The sequence below is a fragment of the Macadamia integrifolia genome, chromosome 5 (genome assembly GCF_013358625.1).
Source record: "Macadamia integrifolia cultivar HAES 741 chromosome 5, SCU_Mint_v3, whole genome shotgun sequence".
NCBI lineage: Eukaryota > Viridiplantae > Streptophyta > Magnoliopsida > Proteales > Proteaceae > Macadamia > Macadamia integrifolia.
In genome coordinates this window covers 41,451,564-41,472,493 of record NC_056561.1, presented here as the reverse complement: position 1 = coordinate 41,472,493, position 20,930 = coordinate 41,451,564, and the positions used below count along the sequence as shown (strand labels likewise).

Genomic DNA, 20,930 nt, shown 5'->3' with positions numbered 1-20,930 from the left:
TTTTCCTTCTTCGACGGGTTTGTCGTCAACCCTTAAGGGCCTCTTCCTCGCCGCCTTCCTTTCGACTTCTTCATCTGCCTGGAGGGTTTCTTCCATCTGGATGTACTTATCGCATCGCGCCCTCAGCTCGGTCAGATCTCTAGGCGTATGCTTCGCCAGGGACCTCTTCAATTCCTTGTCCTTGACGCCACCTAGCAGGGCCGTGAACTCCTCCTTCGGGTCTAGGCCCCTGATTGTGATCTTTTCTTGTTGGAATCGCTTCATGTAATTCCGCAGCGATTCCCCTTCTTACTGCTTGACGTTGGTTAGGTTCAACGTAGTCTTCTGGAGGGGCTGGCTACTAGAGAACCCCTTCACGAAGAAGTAACTCAGGTCGCTGAAGCTGTGGATCGACTTCGTCGGTAGTCGGTTATACCACAGCCTCGCCGCCCCCCTGAACGTCAATGGGAGGGCCCGACACATAATATTTTTCGAGATGCGATGGAATTGCATGGCGACCTTAAAGCCTTCCAAGTGATCGACGGGGTCCCCCGACCCGTCATAGGTGTCGTACTTGGGCAGGCGAAAACCGACCGGGAGCGGGTCCCTCATGACCTCGTCAGCTAAGGCCGTATCATTGGTGAGGTCGGGCTCGCGGTTCCCTGTCTGGTTTTCTGCCACCTTTCTAATCTCGTCCTTCAGGTCTAAGATCATCCTCTTTAATCCCGAGTCCTTGGACCTCTGTTTGTCTCCTTGGTGCTGATCCCCATGCGGGTCTCTGGTGGCGCGTCGCGTCCTACTTCGGGGCGCGGGACTCTCCCTTGCTCGGCTTCGAGGGTCACGACCGGCCCTTGTCGATCCCGTACTGCTTTGGTCTTCTTCTCGAGGCCTCTCAAACTGGACGTGGGGACCTGGGGGTGCTCCGCCAGTCCTATGGGAGACAGCTTTGGAGACCTCCCTCATAGTCTCGGCCATCCGGTTATATTTGTCCTGGAGGTCTTCGAACTGCTGCCATGTCACGTACTCCTGGGCCGCGGGAGGCTGATGGTCGCTGCCTTCACGTACTGAATATCCAGCCGACCGCTGGTATCTGACGGACACTTCCCGGTCGTCATGGCCCCTTTCTCGTCCAATCTCCGCCAAGGGAGGAAGCTCCCCTGAAGGTTCTTCCCCCATGTCTATGTTGGACGTCGCTCTCGTCCTTTTTCGGTTGTAGGTTCTCCCCACCATTACCGTCGTTCCCACAGACGGCGCCAATCTGTTGCTGCCAAAAAACCCTGCTAGTCCAACCTACACAAACACAGACGACGGAGGCCCAGAACTTAGTCCGGGGTTAGTCCTCCGACGCTCAAGTCAGGGTCGGCCGCACAGTTCAATAAAGGAGTAATGGTGAGGGTCTCAGAGCTTACCTCCCTCTTCTTCCGTGCCTTCTTATATAGTATTTTGGCCTTAGGGTTTTTCCCCCTTCTTCCCTCTTAGAGTCCCACTCGAATACGTCCAACCTTCTGGGGGGGAATATTCCCCTCATGCAGGAGACGTGATCCCGCGTGATTCTGCGGGCGTGCCTTGGTGATTGAGCGTGCTCGAGTGTGAGTGGCTTCTTGGAACCTTCGTCTGGCGGAGGACACGTGTCTCGGAGACGACACGTGTCATTGCCCTCACCGAGAGGTTATTTTGGCTATATCACGAATAGTTCTCATTATCAGTATCAAATCAGAATATCAACCAATACATATCAATATCGCCGAACCGGATAACTAATTCGATACTGATATGAATCTAATTTATCAACCAAAGAATGGAATTTTTTTCTTTTTTCTTTTTTTAAATTATGCCCAATACAACCCAATCCCAATCGATCCGATCAATATCGGTCCCAAAAGTTAATGCTTACAAAATTTTTTATTAGCATTTAGATCGTTTTGGTTAATTAAACCCTAAAAATAGAATCTTTGGATGGACACTTGATTAAGCCATTAAGAAAATCAACAACTACCAAAAGGATGCATGGGAGGAAGTAAGAGCATTGTGCATGGACATACAAGTTGTTACTGAAATATTATTCAGACTAGAGCCTCTTCATAAAATTAGGGAAAGAAAACAATTGAACAATTGAGATCAACAACTAGCTGGACCAAATTTACCACATCCAACCAAGTAGAATTGCCATAAGGATTCAGAACCTACTTGTTTCTGCTTTCCAGAAACAAAACAGAAAAATGAGGCAATATTTGTGAGAGATCCTCTCGCTCACCTCCCAAATGGATGCCTCCACTTTTCAAAAGGAAGAAAGAATTGTTGCAACATTATCAGGCTATTGTAGAAACGCAACCCTAAAACGATGCAGAAGATAATAGAAAAACAAAACAAACAATGCACACGGATTTTACGAGGTTCGGCAAGGTTACCTACATCCCCAGTGAGATGAGATCCTACTTCACTATCAATGGAGAATAGGGTTACAGCGCTCGTCCTCACACCTCTCAGTATTGCTTGCATTACAGAGAAAGAAACCCTCGCTACAAATATATAGCACAAAAAACCCCTAATCCGGAAAGTACACAATTGCCCTCAAATAAAAAATTCGAGCGGGTGACTGCGCCCCCCTACACCCCTTGCAACCCCCACAGCCCGCTAACCGGCTAACGGGACCGCCGTCCTGCCTGTCTAGGTGTTGCACCAGTACTTCCTGGATTAAACTGCGACGGAATACAAGACATCATACACCAACAATCTCCACCTTGGCTTGAATTCTGTCGAGCCTCTTGTAAAGATAACTTGTAGACGTCTTCATCATTGTACCTCATTAGAGGTACAAACCCGCACCTGCTTGGTGCGTCCCTCATCTTCAACAATGAGTAATATTAATCAAGTCCAAACAGAACTCGAACTTCTCTGTAGTAACTGGCTTTGTAAACATATCTGCAGGATTGAGATCTGTATGAATTTTTCTCAAGTTAATACTGCCTTTTGACACAAGCTTCCTGATCTTGTGAAATCTCACATCAATATGCTTTGTCCTTGCATGAAACACCTGATTCTTTGCAAGATGTATGGCACTCTGACTGTCACAATGTAACACTGTAACTCCTTGCTCCAACCCCAACTCACGAACCAGTCCAGCCAACCAGACTCCTTCCTTGGCAGCCTCAACTGCTGCCATGTACTCTACCTATGTAGTGGACAATACAATTGTAGACTAAAGCATCGCCCTCCATGATATAAGTCCACCAGCCAATGTAAACACATACCCTGTAGTAGACCTCCTCTTGTCTAAATCACCAGCATAGTCAAAATCAACATAACCTGCCAATTCTATAGAACTTCCCTTGCCACTGAACATAACACATATATCTTTAGTCTTGCTCAAATATCTGAAGATCCACTTAATTGCATTCCAATGCTCCTTCCCTGGATTACTCATGTATCTGCTAACAACACTGATTGCATGACACAAATCCAGCCTGCTACAAACCATAGCATACATGAGACTCCCAACTGCGCTAGCATAAGGGACTTAAGACATCTGCTTCACCTCCTCATATGTTGTAGGGCATTCCCTTTCAGATAACTTGAAGTGACCAGCTAACTGGCTTAGCCTTTTCCATATTGAAACGCTCTAGCACCTTTTCAAAATACCTCTTCTGAGTTACCCAAAGTTTACCTACATTTCTATCTCTAAGGATTTCCATGCCAAGGATCTTCTTAGCGGCACCAAGATCCTTCATCTCAAATTCAGCACTCAACAAAGACTTTAAAGAGACTATATCATGTTTGTTCTTTGCAGCAATGAGCATGTCATCAACATAAAGCATCAACAAAATAATGGAATTATCACTTGACACTTTATAATAAACACAACTATCATACTCACTTCTTGTGTAGCCAATCTTCATCATGTGGGAATCAAAGCACTTGTACCACTGCCTAGGAGATTGCTTAAGGCCATAAAGCGACCTCTTAAGCAGACAAACATGGTCTTCCTTTCCCTGCACCTTGAAACCTTCAAGCTACTCCATGTAAATTTGTTCCTCCAAGTAACCATGAAGAAATGCAGTTTTCACATCAAGTTGTTCAAGCTCTAAATCATACATGGCCACCAAAGCAAGTAGTACCCTGATCGAAGTGTGTTTCATCACTGGAGAGAATATTTCATTATAGTCTATTCCCTCCTTCTATGCATAGCCCTTGGCTACAAGTTTTGCCTTATACCTTTTACGTTCCTTCTCAGATGCTGCCTCTTTCTTACGAAAGACCCATTTACACCCAATGATTTTTCTTCCCTTGGGTTTTTCCACAATCTCCCAAGTCTTGTTCTTTTGTAGAGATTTCATTTTCTCTATCATAGCTGTCATCCATTTATCATGCTGTGTATCACTCAAAGCATCATGGTAGGAAGATGGATCACCTGTACCTACAGTGAGGGCATAGGCAACCATGTCCTCAAACCCGAATCTCATAGGTGATTTGTGAGTACGCTTCCTTTTACCCTTGGCCACAGTATAGGGAACTTCTACTGCTTCCTATTGTCCTAGTAAGTCACTTGATGACTCATTCTCTCTTGTTTCTAACTCACCTAACTCCACCTGCACAGTAGAACCTTCTTTATTTTCATCAACTGCTTGTGAATTGTAATTTGACTTCACTATATAAGACTCATCAAACACAACATTTCTACTAACCACAACTTTTTGTGAACTTGGATCCCACAACTTGAATCCCTTTACACCTTTCTTAAAACCAAGAAAGATACACTACTTAAACTTTGAGTCTAATTTGGAACGCTGCTCACTCTCAACATGCGCATAGGCTGGACAGTCAAATATTTTTAGAATAAAATAATCTACTGGTTTTCTTGTCCATACCTCTTCAGGAATTTTACAATCAATCGTCTTTGATGGAAACCTATTGATGAGGAAACATGCCATGTTCACTGCTTCTGCCCAAAATCTCTTGCTCAACCCTGCATTCAGCCTCACCCTCCGAGCTCTTTCTAGAAGTGTTCTGTTCATCCTTTCAGCTACACCATTTTGTTGTGGTGTTTTTGAAACCGTGAAGTGACGTGTAATCCCTTCAGCCTTGCATAATTCTAGAAACGGCTTGTATGTGTACTCTCTTCCATTATCTGTTCTCAAGTATTTAATTTTCTTTCCTGTCTTCCTTTCTACATTAGCCTTCCATTCCTTAAATTTAGTGAACACCTCACTTTTATGCTTCATGAAGTAGATCCAGACTTTCCTTGAGTAATCACCAACAAAGGTCACGAAGTATTCTGCCCCACCATTAGATTTTGTTGTTGAAAGACCCCATACATCGTTGTGTACATAATCAAGCACCCCTTTACTCTTATGTTTTGCAGTTTTAAAACTAATCTTGCACTGTTTTCCGAACACACAATACTTGCAGAAGTTCAGTTTACAAGTTTTTACTCCCTTCAACATTTTCCTTTTATGAAGCTCCATCAATCCTCTTTCTCCCATATGCCCTAACCGCATATGCCACAGATAGGTATCATCTGTATCAAATACTGCATCTGTAGTCACAGATGCTCCACCTATAACTGTGCTCCATATGAGTCTGTATAGGTTTCCTGCTGGCTGTCTCTTCATGACAACCATTACACCCTTAATAACTTTGAGAACTCCATCTTCTGCTATGTACTTGCAGCCATTTGAGTCAAGTGTCCCCAAAGATATTAAGTTTTTCCTTAATTCTGGTACATGTCTCACATCTGTTAAGGTTCTTACTATCCCATCAAACATCTTGATTTTGATAATGCCTATCACAATGGTCTTGCATACGGCATCATTCCCCATTAGGACAAACCCACCATTATATGGTTGATATGTATCAAACCAATCCTTATGTGGACACATGTGATATGAACATCCAGAATCTAAAATCCAAGAATCAGAAGGTTGATTCTTATCTGATGATATAGAGAGTACATCTCCATCATCTCCACCTGAATTGTCAGCCACGCTAGCTTCCTCAGATGCCTTATCTACACCTTTCTTCTTTAAGTCCGCCTTCCTCTTCAAGCACTCTCTCTTCAGATGACCTTCCTTCTTGCAATAGTAACAAGAGACCTTTGTCTTTTCCCCTTTTGATTTCAATCGACTCTTCCCAGATCCCTTTTGATTTGATCTCCCTCTTTCCTGCTCCTTGTCACCTCTGAAAAAACATTCTCCTTGAGATTTCGTACTACTGGCCTTCTTCCTTATTTCATTGGACATGAGGACAGCTGCGACTTCATCCATCTTAAGGGTCTCCTTTCCATACAAGAGATTCTTTACTAGGTGATCATATAATTCTGGGAGCGACAACAGCAATAGTAACACCTTGTCTTCATCCTCGATCTTAACCTCGAGGTTTGCAAGTTTACTTACGATCTGATTGAACATGTTAAGATGCTCTAATAGATCTGTATCTTCCTCCATCTGTAGAGAATACAATTGCTTCTTCACGAACAACTTGTTCGTTAAAGACTTCGTCACGTAGATGCTTTCAAGTTTCGCCCATAACTATGGTGTAGATTCGATATCCACAACATATTGTAGGGCATCATCAAAAAGATTTAATCAAATAGCACTTACCGAATTTTCCTCCATCTCTTCCCAATCTTCGTCAATAATTTTTGCAGGTTTCTTCGACTTCCCCAACAACGTTTTCGCCAAACCCTACTGTATCAGAAGATCCTTCATCCTTTGACGCCAGATGGTGAAATTGTTCTTCCCATTAAACCTCTCGATATCATACTTGACATTCGATCCCTTCCCTGTCGTCGTGATAGTAAACCCTAGAAAACGAAAACCTAGAGCTCTGATACCAATTTGTAGAAACACAACCCTAAAACGATGCAAAAGATAATGGAAAAACAAAACAAACAATGCACATGGATTTGACGAGGTTCGGCAAGGTTGCCTACGTCCCCGGTAAAATGAGATCCTGCTTCACTATCAATGGAGAATAGGGTTACAGTGTTCGTCCTCACACCTCTCAGTATTGCTTGCATTATAGAGAAAGAAACCCTCGCTACAAATATATAGCGAAAAAACTCTAATCCAGAAAGTATACAATTGCCCTCAAATAAAAAATTCGAGCGGGGGGCTGCGCCCCCTACACCCTATGCTATGCAGGGGGCCTCATGCCCCCCTTGCAACCCCCATGGCCCGCTAACCGGCTAATGGGACCGATGTCCTGCCTGTCTAGGTGTTGCACCAATACTCTCTGGATTAAATTACGACGGAATACAAGACATCATACACCAACAACTATAACATGGATTTTACAAATCTAGAGATGTGAAGTCTACCAAGAAGCTTGTACTTGAATCAATGAATCATTACCTCTTAACAACAGGATGCCTGGGCAATATCTTCCCACTTCACGAAGGATACTGCACATAGCAAAACGTAGCGAACCCAACATAAGTGAAAAGAACACGCCAACTTTTGCTGATAGCCAGTTTTTATTGAGGAAAAAAATTGACCAATTGAACTCAGCAGATTGATCAGGTGACATCTAAAGGTGAAGTTGGAAAGTTTTCTCGTACTGCCCGGCTTTCATTCACTCATGCAAATCCAGGGACCCATCTTTGCATGTGCGCATCCAATTCACTCAAGGAAGCTCAAAAAAATATATTGGCCTCCACTGGTCCAAACATCTGAATAAATTACCACTATCATCTGACTTCAACTTGCACAGTACCGGGAAGAGGAGCTCCAAATTGTGATCCACATTTTCAAATTTCTCATCCCACGTGGAAATAAAGCTTCGAAGGTGCTATAGCTGGCAAGAATATCCAACCCACCCTTCTTAACTCACCTCAGGGATTGCCAGATTTCACTCTTGAAGAACACTGGAACCACTTGATAGAACAGGATTCACAATTCCTTTCCCGCTGCAAACCAGCTTCCAAGAGATTCCTTTTGTCTTGTTTCCTTTGGTCGACCTTCTGTTCCCCAAAGCTACTTGACCCTGTCTTTTGTCACTGACTATCTACCTTTTCTTAGTTTCTCCCCCTACTGCCATCAACCATTCTCAGTTCCTTGGTACTCTCCCCAGCCCACGCCCCCGCCCCCGCTCCCGCTCCCGCCCCCGCCTTTCTCTTTCCCCCTCTCCAAAAAATTGCTTCATCTACTTCAGGATTCAATCACCACAGATGTGCCCTAGAACTATGTCATAATTATTGAAGGAAATAACTCCCATAAAGCTACAAGTTTCCTCTACCTTCAAAATCCACAACTCCCTCCCAACACAAACATCCCCCTGGGGGAGGAAAATATGTTGAGTTCGCTATTCAAGAAGGGAGCCACACAAGTTATGTATCTATCGTTATTGGTGCCTTACTGCATTCTCTCCTTTCCAACCCATAACCCAAATAAAAATAGACTCCCCCATGCTCACCAATCTACTGCTGCATCCTCTCCCAGGACCTCCTAATATGACAGGATTAACAATAACACAGTTGCCTACCAATTTCAAGATATATATAGTTCTACCATCAGAAATGAACTCCATGCAAACCTGTGATACGTAACTTTTCTGAGTCACCTTTAATTTCATTAATGCTCAGCTACATTCAAGCAAAGGATCTCTGGGGACGGGCAGTTGTTAGTACAGGAAACTTGAACTGAAATATACAGCTTTAGAACACACTGATTCCACAAGCAACAACAACCAATAAAATAAAATAAACAAAAAGGGCGTACCGAGTGCACGAGGCTCGCACCACTCCAGGGTCTAGGGACGGTCATAATGCACGCAGCCTCACCTCGCTTTGTGGAGAGGCTGTTTCCCAACTCAACCCGCGACCACTAGTTCGCACTGGAACAACCTTACTGTTGCGCCGAGGCCCACCCTCTATTACAAGCAGTATTCAAACCTTATCCAAGCATTTTCTAATATAAAATTGGAGTTCAATGGAAATATCTCATACTCAGCTTTGTTGATACTTTTCCATTCCTAATTGGATAAAAAGAAGCCTTTAAGGAATCCTCTGCTAAATATCGGCAATGATTTTGAGATTGCCACCTTAAAATGTAATCTAAAAACTTCCTCAGAACTCAAATTCCCACAGAAGCTTTCATCAATAAAAAAATTCTATTAATTTCTTTAAAAAGACATAAAATTCAGTTTGAACTTTGAACTCAACCATGTCTTCCCAATTGGAACAAGTAAACACTGTGGAACAGAACTAATCACCTCCCCTCTCCTCAAGAAGCATATTTCCATGACTAGTCATAAATCCAGAATAGTCTAGAATTAGGATCCGCCACAGCACAACCCTCTGAAATGGAAACAACATCATTCAACAACATTGGCAGGGAAGCTTTACAGGAGCATATGAGAACAAGCTCCATTTGCAAGTTTAAAATTTGTCAAATTATGTTGCAAAAAGTTTCAATTCTCCTTCCCGTATAATGGGCGTACCCAGTGCACGAGGCTTCCACCACTACAGGGTCTGGCGAGGGTCATAATGTACACAGCCTTACCCCACTTCACAGAGAGGCTGTTTCCAATTCTCCTTCCAATATCTTCCCAAAATCATAGATGTATCAGTAGGATCATAAGCACAACAGCCAGAAGATAAACTCTCCTCTACCCCAGTTGGCTTTACATCTGCCAAAAAAATCCAATTCTTCTTCTAATATCTTCCCAAAATCATAGATGTATCAATAGGATCATATGCACCACTGCCAGAAGACATGCTCTCCTCTACCCTAGTTGGCTTTACATCTCTTTGGCCCTTAGGCCACCACCACTCCTAGGCTCCAAATATTAAACAGCACTGTATAATAAAGGGCAGAAGTTAACGATTGTTTGGGTGAATTCCAGCAGATTCTGGTTACCTGTGGATTGATCTATGTTTCAAATAGACATCACCAAGCTTGTCCAAATGCTAACCTCTCTTCCCTCCAGGTGTAACCACATGCCATGAATCTTCTCTTTGTATTGCTCTTACAATCACATATCCACCCCAACCATCCAATTTCCTCTCAACCAGTAAATATATCCCAAGTCTACTTCAATTTGACAAAATAACATAAAAATAAAAATAAATAAATACAAAACGGGCGTCCTCTTCCTGTAATACAAAGAGCATGTGTTAAATGTTCAACCTCAAATAAACTTAACTTGGAATCTGTATATCCCAAGTCATACTTCAATTTAAGATCCAACCTCAAATATCACTGACATCCACATCATATTCAGTTTGCTAATATTAAGTATTTAACAAACTTAGATGTTACTGTCCCCTACCTGTAATACGAGGAGAATGGTTGCTGCTCAGCAGGAGCTCCTCAAGGTCAAAAGTTTTTGCCTCGATGGCCAGATTCATCTTCCCATTGGATAGCGACAGTGCCAGGGCCCTCCACCTGAATCAAGCTCTAGAAGGAAAACACCTTTTTCTCCCTCTCCCAAAGAGGGAGAGAAGGAATTGGAAAAAAGAGAGAACTGTGGTTTCATTTCACCTTTCTCTCGTAACCACCCAATCACAGAAAAATTAGGCACTTGACATACCTAAGTACCTAACCACTGCTACGCCTTCCTTTGAATCTGCAAAACACTACTTATCCAAAAACAATTGATCTTCATAGTTAAAAGTACCAAGGAAATGTTCCATCCATGTCTTAACAAAAAATGCATTATGAATACTTGGTTTTTTTATATCCATTTTGTTCTGAAATATCATAGACAGATAATTTAAGTCATAGCAATAGAATGTCATTGTGCTTTTTCCTTTACCGAATAAGAAAATATCATTTAATTAGAATGGATGGAAGAATAATACTACAAGGAAATCTTCCACAAGCACAAATTCCACTTTTGATAGGCCCTAAAATTCTTTCACAAAACAATCCATCCTTTTACGGTTACTGCTTTTGTAATGAATTTCTGTTGCACATTAAAATTCTTTCACAAAACAATCCATCCTTTTACGGTTAGTGCTTTTGTAATGAATTTCTGTTGCACATTCACTGAGGTCTGTTCCCCCACTGCTGTTCTTTGAATTTCCTCAATCTCCTCTTCGGCAGGTGGCTCTGCAGCTCCAGTGACTCCTTTCAGACAAACAGATTCAGATGCACCAAACAACCCTAGGGACTGCCTATGTTCCTCGGTGTATACGCAGGCCAGAAATGTGACTTGCTTATACATGCAGGATCTACGAAAAATCCTACCATACCTGGACAAAGACAGGAAATGCTTCAGGTACATCATTTTGAAATTAAACTGAAGTCAAAGGATTAGGTATGTCCCCTCCTTTCCAGTGAATCGTTGACCACGTAATAGACTGACAAGCAGCCATTTTAATAAAAATATCCAAGGTGCATAGTTGTCATGGCGACACCTAGGCGTTGTCAGTCATTTTAATAAAAATATCCAAGGAGCATAGTTGTCATGGCGTCGCCTAGGCGGCGATTTGGCGTCCTGGCTGGAAAAGAAGTTCATGGCAATGCTACGATTTACGTGACTCACAAATGGCGGTCGCCATTGGCTGATAGGCGTCACCATGGCACTGCCATGGATGCCAGGTCACGCCTAATTCACTAGGTGGTCGATTTTTTGTAAAATGCAGGGTGATTTTGATAGGGCTATATTGATTTTTGATGATTTGATGTTGCTTAATGTTGGTTTTATATGTTATAGGGTATATATTGTAGGTTTGTAGCATGCTAAATAACTTTAGAGAATAGGGGAAATAAAAAAGTAGCATATTAAATAACTTTATAAAATAGGGAAAATAAAAACTGACACATGGGCGATTTGACCGTCATGGCAATGCCATAATGGGCGATTCATCGCCAAATCGATTAGCCACCCCTCCACCGCCTTGGATTGATTTCACGCCGTGACAACTATGCCAAGGAGCATGTGACTCCCTCACAAGTTTCTCAGCAAGCCACATATCAAAAGATATGCAAAACACATCTGTTTTCTGAGTCTTTTGAAAGTTATAGTAATGGAGTCATTATTTTCTCAAAAAACAGTTAGGAAATCCAAGTGCACAGTTTTCTTGTTGCAATATGCATTGGACGAACTTACCTTAGCTGGAAAGCTCCTATGGGATAACAATTTTATCGCCTAAGAGTTTACAACATTTTGTCAAGGTAGAATAATAAAATGATGTTTTTTCGTGACAAAGATTTGGCAGAGGAAAAAATGAAGCTCAGATTGGCAAGATTTAGGGATTTTTTTCCCCAAAAAAATTGTCCAACATTCCTCAACTGATAAAACAGCAATCATCTTTCTCACAACGGAGGCAAAAGTATCAACAATAGGATGTCGGAATAAGCAGTAATTCAAATTTGCAATTAAACAATACCAATTCAAGTGCTTCCAGGAGCATCACTTCCCGCAGCAGGCTTTCGGTTCAGATAACGAATAACAGCATCTTCAACCCTGTAAAGTTCATCAAAAGGAACATTTCCATTCATTATAACTGTATCAATGAAACTAACATAGAACTGTTTCTTGCGCATTAGCAGTAAGGGGTTCCAAAACAAATATGACAAGAAATCTGTGTGTCCCTCTAAAGTTGGCATATCGTACTCATGCAAGAAAATTGAAGCTTTTTTAGGAATCATAATTATCCAGTAAAATCAGTTCGATTCTGGACCATCCTAAAAAACACTTCTAACTTCCCAAAGAGCACCATACTTTGGTCGAAAGGACCATCATCGCAAGACTTTGTGGAGAAAAATCTACAACAGAGCTCCATCAGAAAAATTACTGCAAGTCCATGGTGCAGGTACAGATCCAGTTTAAAATTTTTGAACCCTCGACTTAGAATACATTTAACGACACAGTAAATTGAAACAATTGGAGAAAAGTCTTACCATGGTTGGTTGTAGAATTCTGACCGACGCTCCTTTTCAGCATTACGACTAGCTTCCCCAGCAACAAGCTTCAAGTCTCTGCTTTGTGAGGCAATTAAAGCATTAATAAACTCCACAGGAGATTGACTAAACCCGAGAAAGAATGCTCGCCTCCTACGATGCTCGTGGATCTTTTTAATAGCAGCACAAATAGCTTCATCACAAGCATCAATCTCTTTGTGCTTCTCTATGTTGGCCAAGAAAGCAGACATCTCTTTCTGTAATGGAAAGGGAACATCTACCAATACATCATAGCAAGCATTCCCAGCTGGGCTGGGACCAGATAGCCTGATTTTATGCTCAAGATGAATAGGCTGAGGGAGGGAAAGATGCTGAGATATCTTCTGGGAAACCATGGAAAATCTCATCTTCTCCTCCCCAAAAACTTTTCGGAGAGGTGGGTCACAAGCAAAGAAAGAAGGGTCATTCGGGTTCTGCAGCTTTCTAGCCTTCACATAATGCCAAATTGCACCTATGATTCTCGGGCGTGTATCTACCTCAACGCCCAGAAGTTCCATCAAAGCAGGTGAAAGCTTAAATTTCTCAGGAACATAATTCATTTCCAACCGTATATTCACAGTAAATTCCTTGTCCCCTTTTCTTCTCACCTCAAAGCCTTCATGTGGTGCCGGCGATCGAGCATTCTCCCATATAATGGTCGGATTCTCCGGATAGAGGCTTGGGTCCAAGTTGATGGTAATTCTCTTGAAAAATGAAGAGAACTTGGCGTACGATGCGCTTGGTTTCTGGATCACACCAGAAGGGTCTGGATCAACCCCGTCTTCCAATATCCTCCCAATTATCTTAAGCGACCAAGAAGGCATCTCAGAGTTCTGCTTCTCAGCGATTGTACGGCTCTGATTGGCATATGTGTTGAAAACATAAATCCGCAGAGTCTTCTGAATACACGGAGGATTTTTCAGAGATTCCTGGATATCAATCTTCTTTCTTGCGAGAGCAGCGTCTACCCTCGACTCAAACTCAAGTAGCTGGGTGTATAGAGCAGACTCTGGCAGAAGGGCTGCCACTCGATCGGGTATCTGCTTCTCAGGAAGTTTTCGCTTTTTTCTACGAGCAGCAGGGGTTAGCTCCATAGTTTTGAATGGGGAAATTGTATTAATGGTAGCATTACCAGGAGGACGCGCTGGAGGTTTCTGCAATACCCGCTTCGCATTTGCCGTGCCAGGTGTTGAAAGGGATGGAGATGAGGCACCCAAATGCCCAATTCCAGTGGTTTGATTAAGGGACTGAGCTTGAGCTTGTAACTGGGCTTGAAATTGGGCATGAGCTGCTTGAGCTTGGGCTGCATGAGCTTGAGCTTGAGCTGCATGAGCTTGAGCTTGTGCTTGTGCCTGTGCCTGGGCTTGAGACTGTACTTGGGCAAAAGCTCGGACTTGAGCCTGCGCCAAGGCTTGGGATTGGGACTGGAGAGGAGACTGGAACTGACCCTGGAAGTGCGAGCCTCCATGTGCTTGAGCCTGTGACTGAGAGTGAAGCTGCGCAGGGTGATTCATCGGTATGGATGACGAGACCATCCCAGCATTACCAAAAGGGGAAGGAGCACCCTCAACATTCTTCGTTGGATTATTATTGTTAGTAGACATTCTTAGCTAGGAGACTAAAATCAGCAGTTCCTCCAGGAGGCGAATTCCAGAACAGATCAAAAACCCTGAATCAATAAGGCCTCTGCAATCCCTAATTCGGATGAATCCAACGAAGCCCCAGATTTTGTAAGCATGTGTAAATCACTCATCAAAAAACCACTTCATACTTCGTAAAATCCTAATTCCATCAGAGATTCAATATTCCTGAGATAAAAATAACCTACGAGAAAGTTCTAAAAATTAACTAAAATGTGCACCACCCGTTACAGAAACGATACCACTGCAACGAAAACCGCGCTTGTACGTACCAGATGAGCACGATTACGAAATGGAAATAAAACCTTCTTAGCTTGAAAGTTCGCAAAACAAGTGGTGGAAGTGGAAGTGGATCTGGAACCCTAATTTCGATTCAACTTGGCTGACCTAACCCGAAAGCCGCTAAATACGCAGCGGACAGGGGGACCTGGAACTCCAAATCTCCGATGTTTGAGAGAAGAACAAGAAAGATAAGTTTTCTGCAATAAATCAATAACTCATGGAGAGCTAGGCCATACCTGGTTGCGAGTTGCGGGAGCTGGGGCTTTTTATTATTCTTATTGGAAATTGGAAGGAGGGGCAAGGTTATAAAACTCGGGATCGGTCAAGGCCGATATCATTTCGATATCAATCCAATATCAATCCGGATCGGTATAAATCAGCCGATGGATTTATCTCTAGTTTTTTATTAAAAAACATTTTTTTATTATAGTTTTTTTTGTTTTTTTCCTTATTCAAATAAAAAGAGCAAAAATTTATAAATCATGTACAACTCTGAGCAAATAGTTGTGTTCTGAATCATAATTTTCCTAATTAAAGCCCTATAGGTAACGAGCCTAACTAAACTTATTGGGCAGTTCTTAACATCCTTTATCAAAAAAGTTGGTTTGAACAAAAGGTTCCTTAGTTCAAGGCGAAGAGAAGAAGTGGACCATGGCCACATCAAAAAATTGTTAAGAATCAATAGTTTTTTAGGACCTTACACGTCACTCCAAATTTCTTGAACTTTCCATCTACGATTGGAAGGTTCAGCTAATCCAATGAGAAATCCTTACACTGCCGCTTCAATATCCTCTCCTGTCATCACAAAATTAGCAAACAGGAATAAGAACTTATTTTTTTTAAATATAGTGGTTGCCCTGCCATAAATATTTTGATTTGTAGAAGACACAACGGTGGTAACAAGGACAGTGTTGTGAACAAAAAAATTAATATTTAGAGATTGTGGGGTATAAGACAAGGGGTCATTTTTTAGCTATGACACATCAGATGTCTGGGAAAGTAATGACCTCTGTTTAGGTCCATTATTAATCTAGAAATATACTTGGTTCAAAATGAGATGGGGATTAGGCTTAAAATATCCAAAAGTTACCATATTCCTATGCATCCAAATAAAATAGCAAGTAATAATAAAGATATTGAAGAAATGGTCCAACTCATTCAACCTCAACTTATAAAAATTGGAAGAAATGCATTATTAAGTTTGGAAAAGATGAAAATTGCATATGTTCATACCTCAATCCCAAAAGTTACATGGCCCAAATTCTTCTTGAGAATTCGCAAATGAGGAAAACATGTTGAATGTTCTCCTACTCACAAAAACATAGATCACAGACAGAATCTAAGTCCACCGATTTATGTAGGAAGCCTTTTGTAAGGATCCCATCAAGAGCCAATCTCCAAAATAACAACTTAAATTTGGGGTGAATTTTGTATTTCCAAAAAAAATCACCACCATTGAGAACAAGGAGAAAAGCGTATACATGTGTTATAGAGTCCATTAGAAATTGTTAGTAACTTGTTCTGAAGAAATTGAGTTGCAATCTTAGTTGTGAGAGACCCTTTCTTAGAAAGATGGCCCCACCATCTGTCAATCTCAAGAGAAATAGGGATTTAATAGATCACAGAAGATAGAGTATTAGGAAAAACATAATTGATCAAACTTTTATTCCATTGATTTCCTATCATAAATTTACTAACCTTATCAAGATGAGCAGTTGAATTTGGATAATGCAGAATATTATCAAGTTGAAAGTTTTTGAATTTGGAGATCCAATGGTCATTCCAAAAGAAAGTATTGAGACCATTACCAATTTTCATGTGAATATTTTGATCGAGAGTTTGAAGGATCCTTACAATAGCATTCCAACAAGGAGATCCTCTTGCTTTGAAAGTTCTCGTATAAAAAACTGACATGTACAAAAAGTATTTGGCTTTAAGAATCTCCAGCCAAGTCTGGGCCCAAAGGGAATTGTTATGGTTGAGAAGTCTCTAGCCAAGTCTTGGTAAAAGGGCTTTGTTTTGCGTTTTCGAGTCACAGGTTCCAAGGCCATCATACTATTTAGGTTGACAAATCCTCTTTGCACCCGACGGTATAGAGTCATTTATGAGAATCATAATCATTATTTCATAAATGCATAGAGATAGAGTCAAGCTTCCTGCACACAGCTTTTGGAACAGTAAAACAAGTCATAAGGTAAAAAATAATTGAGGAAATTGCAAATTGGATAAGAACAGCTCTCCTAGCATATGACAAGAGATTTTCCTTCTAGGACCCTAATTTGAGCTCCACTCTTTGAATCCCATTCTTGAAAGAGAGAGATCTTGCTCTAGGAAAGAGCAGGTTTAGTGCCAAGATAGGAGGATTCCTTATCCATTTCCTTAATATCAATAACTCGACACAAATAATTCCTAGTTTCAAGTGGAACGTTAGAGCTCAAAGCAAGAGCACTTTTGGAAAAATTAATGGTTAGTCCTGAAATATCAGAAAAGAGGTCAATAACATACTTAATAGTAGCAAGATCTTCACTTGTAGCTCTACATAAAATGAAAGTATTATTAGCAATTAAAAGGTGAGAGATTTCAGGAGCATACCTTGAAACTTTGATTACTTTGAAAAGATTAAGCTCTCTATATGTGACAAGAAGTTTAGATAACCCTTCCGTGACCTCAATAAAGAGAGAAGGGCTTAAAGGGCATCATTTTCATTATAGTTTTTCCACCTTTGGACAATAGAATATACTCGTGTATAAGAGTGTTAATCAGTTCGATTCCAGTGTAGACTGTTCGATTAAGTTTAGTGCAAGATTTTGCAGGTAAAACCAAAGCCAAATCATTCAATAAACAATTTCATATATTTAAATCGGAATCATTTATAAACAATCTTGGTTTAAACAATTTTCTTATGTTTTCTAATTTTTTATCTAAACAACTTATTTACCTTTAAAATCTTTAGTGAGATAAATGTAAATTTTAACATTGAATTGAATTGTTTATTATTATGTGCTTCTTCTTTTTTTAATAGTTGTTTAATGTCTCTCTCTCTCTCTCTCTCTCTCTCTCTCTCTCTCTCTCTCTCTCTCTAATTATTAAAATGTATGTAAACTTAACATTAAATGACTTAAAGTTACTACGTATATGTCAATTTGTTTGACGGTTTATTTTACTAGCAGTTTAAACTTTAAAAGTAAAACTGAATCACGATTTCAATTTAAAAACCAAACCTGAACCATTTAATAAATGGTTTTACAATTTCGGTGTAAACAACTCAATTCGATTTTGATAAAATAGTTTCAGTTTCAAATTCACATACTTACCTGTGTCTCAAAATCGGAAAGGTAGCCTCATGGTTTAAGGAATTATGGTTGGTTCGAGCGTCGGAGCAGAGAGGAGTTTCGTGTCTCAAAATCGGAAAGGTAGCCTCATGGTTTAAGGAATTATGGTTGGTTCGAGCGTCGGAGCAGAGAGGAGTTTCATATAAATCATCCCAAACACCCTTGGCTATGGTATGAAACATTACATGGCAGCCACAACAGAGCAGGCTCCAAGAGCGAAGGAGCACACGACGTGGCATGCATGGTAGGATCAGGCGACATAGCTTGGATAGCAAGAACAATAGTGTTTGTAGGTGGAAAGACCGAAGTAAATTTGAGGTTGGTTGTTAGCGAAGAGACCGTAGAAGCATCTAAGGGGGTTGCTGGCGGAATGATCAAGACAAAAGTGGTAGCCGTTAAATTCCAAGAGGGATTTCCACCTAAGAGAGGCGAAACAATAGTGGCAATAGAAGGAGCAGCATCGTGGTTGGCAATCGAAGAGGCCGAGGCAGTGACAGCAGGATTAGAGGACATCAAAGCAGGTCCACCTAGGAGAGGCAAGTTGGGAGAAATAATGATAGTAGTAGTATTTGCAGTTGTAGTGGTGAGGGAAGCTCGTGATGCAAGAACGCGAGGCGGATCTCTATACAGGCCATCGGGTGAGAGAGGAGCTCTCAACGGGTCAATATGGTAAGGGATATGGGTCGGGTGGGGGTAGCTCAATGGATCAATGTAGATGGGTGAGGTACATGTCGAGTTAGGCATAATGGTTTCTGATTTGGGTTTGGTTTATTGGAGGTTTGGTCTAGGTTAGAAAAGGATTGGTCCCATTTAGGTTTAGATGGTTAGACCAAAATATAGATATAAAGAAAGGGTAGAGATGGCTGAGATTGATTCAGTGATGGGAGGTGCATTGTCAGTCTTGTCGAGAGAGGGGGGAAGAGAGTAAAGAAAATGGAGTCGGTGATGGCAATGAATGGAGTGGAGATTTTCTCATAAGGGGGCAGAAGAGGCTCAACATGATGGTTCAAAGGAAAGGAGGGGGTAAGGCTTCCAGAAGCTGGGTACAAAAAGGTGGACTAGACTCAAGGACATAGAGCAGCATCAACGTCGTCAAAGGATCCCTCCAATGGTGAGGTAGCTTCTCCAACAAAGATAGTGGTAGCATCGTCATCAAAGGTGGACAGGGCCCCCAAAATGGAGAATTTGTTGGATCCATCGGGTAAAGGCAGGGGAACCCTTGGGCCAAAAGGGCCAGCATTTGTAGTAAATGGAGAATCTGTTGGATCCATTGGGTAAAGGCGGAGGAACCCTTGGGCCAAGAGGGCCAGCATTTGCAGTAGTAGCAGGTACCGAAGAGGTGCTGGGGAGAGACATGAGGCTTCTACTACGTCGGCACCAGCACTTTTTCAAACCATTATTCAAGGGGATCTCAGCGTCGGGGATGTGGTTTGGCTCCTGGGCAACTTCTTCAGTTGCCTTCTCAGGAACCGAAGGGGAGCAGGCTTTGATGTGAAGGCAAAAAGTTTTACAAACAAATAAATGGGCGGTAGCCAGTTGTAAATAACTTCTTGAGTGACGGAGAATCCATTTTCTTCCATGATTGTGATAGGAGGAGGGACTTCATCAACAACGACTTCTACACATATGCAAGCATAGGCTAACCAGTCCATCAACTTGGTTTTGTGATCAGAGAAGAGATGCTTTCTAATGATAGAGCCAACCACACTAAGTCCCTGCTTGCACCAATAGTGAAGGGGGAGGTTTGGGAGGGCAACCTAGATAGGGATGGAGCGGAAGTCCACTTTGTCGAGGGAGGAAAGTTGGTCCCATTGCCTTAGAAAAATGGGTTTGTTTCCTACTCTTCGGGGTCCTCCTTCAAGAGCCGTGAACTTGTTGGATTCAACGTTGAAGTTGAAGAGGAAGATGCCGTTATCAAGGAGGTAGGAGGACATCAGACCAGAAGGGCGTTGTTGCTTAGTGAGCGAGAGTTTAACGATGCTAAAGGGGGTGCTGCCAAGGAAGTGTCCAATAATATAGTGTTTCCATTTGGCAATTTCAGATTCCAGGGGCCCAGTGGGATAGATACCCACCTTTTGTCGTTGATAACAGAGGGGGGGCACAAAAACCAAGGAGTGGCCATCAACAGGGGGAAGAGAAGAGGATCGAGCTACGGAAGACTAGAGTTTAGGAGAGGAGGGACGAGGGACAACCGAACAGGGATAGGAGCAGGAAGGGAGGGAGAAGGAGGTAGAGGTGTGGGATGGAGAAGCAAGAGAGGTTTCGGCAAGGTTCAAAGGGGTAGGGGAGAGGCAAGGGAGGTTTGGAGGGGGTAAGTGTCACACCCCGTTCACACAGAATGGGGCCAGTGACCGGGTTAACACCGGTTAACCCAAACCTGCTAGGATCATCTGATACAGTATTCCACCACAGCATACACACAACTAAGAATGAGTTTATCAGTTCAGCAGAAGACTTGGTTTACCTGTGAATATTCCCATAATACTTGATACTCGAATTGTGATACAATAGTTAAATACATGTGGGCCCGAAGGCATGATATTTACACAATAAGAGTACAATTCACGTATCAAGTACATAAAAGAAATCATAAAAAATCAGAGTATACAGCTCGGCTCGGTATCAAAGCTTGGAGCTCAGCTCGGTATCGAAGGTTGAACCCAGCTCGGCTTCACCAGGTAGAGCTCAGCTCGACATCAAAAGTGGAGTTCAGCTCGGCCTCAGAACTGCGATCCTGCAGCACAACTCTCACACGAGCAATCAGTGCCGTGTTCTAACTCCTCAGGGGCCCACCAGTCCTCTTCAGGGAACTC

The 20,930-nt window shown here is 42.0% G+C and overlaps 1 protein-coding gene across 1 annotated transcript; it reads right to left on the bottom strand.

Moving 5' to 3' along the window:
* Nucleotides 1–10,726: 10,726 nt before the first annotated feature.
* On the bottom strand, nucleotides 10,727–15,077 carry LOC122079872 (SWI/SNF complex component SNF12 homolog). Its single transcript, XM_042646633.1, has 3 exons — nucleotides 12,825–15,077; nucleotides 12,311–12,387; nucleotides 10,727–11,170 (listed from the first exon to the last, which is right to left on the bottom strand). Exons 1-2 carry the CDS (start codon nucleotides 14,465–14,467, stop codon nucleotides 12,315–12,317), a joined length of 1,716 nt encoding a protein of 571 aa, XP_042502567.1. The 5' UTR covers nucleotides 14,468–15,077; the 3' UTR covers nucleotides 10,727–11,170; nucleotides 12,311–12,314.
* Between the last annotated feature and the right edge of the window lie 5,853 nt (nucleotides 15,078–20,930).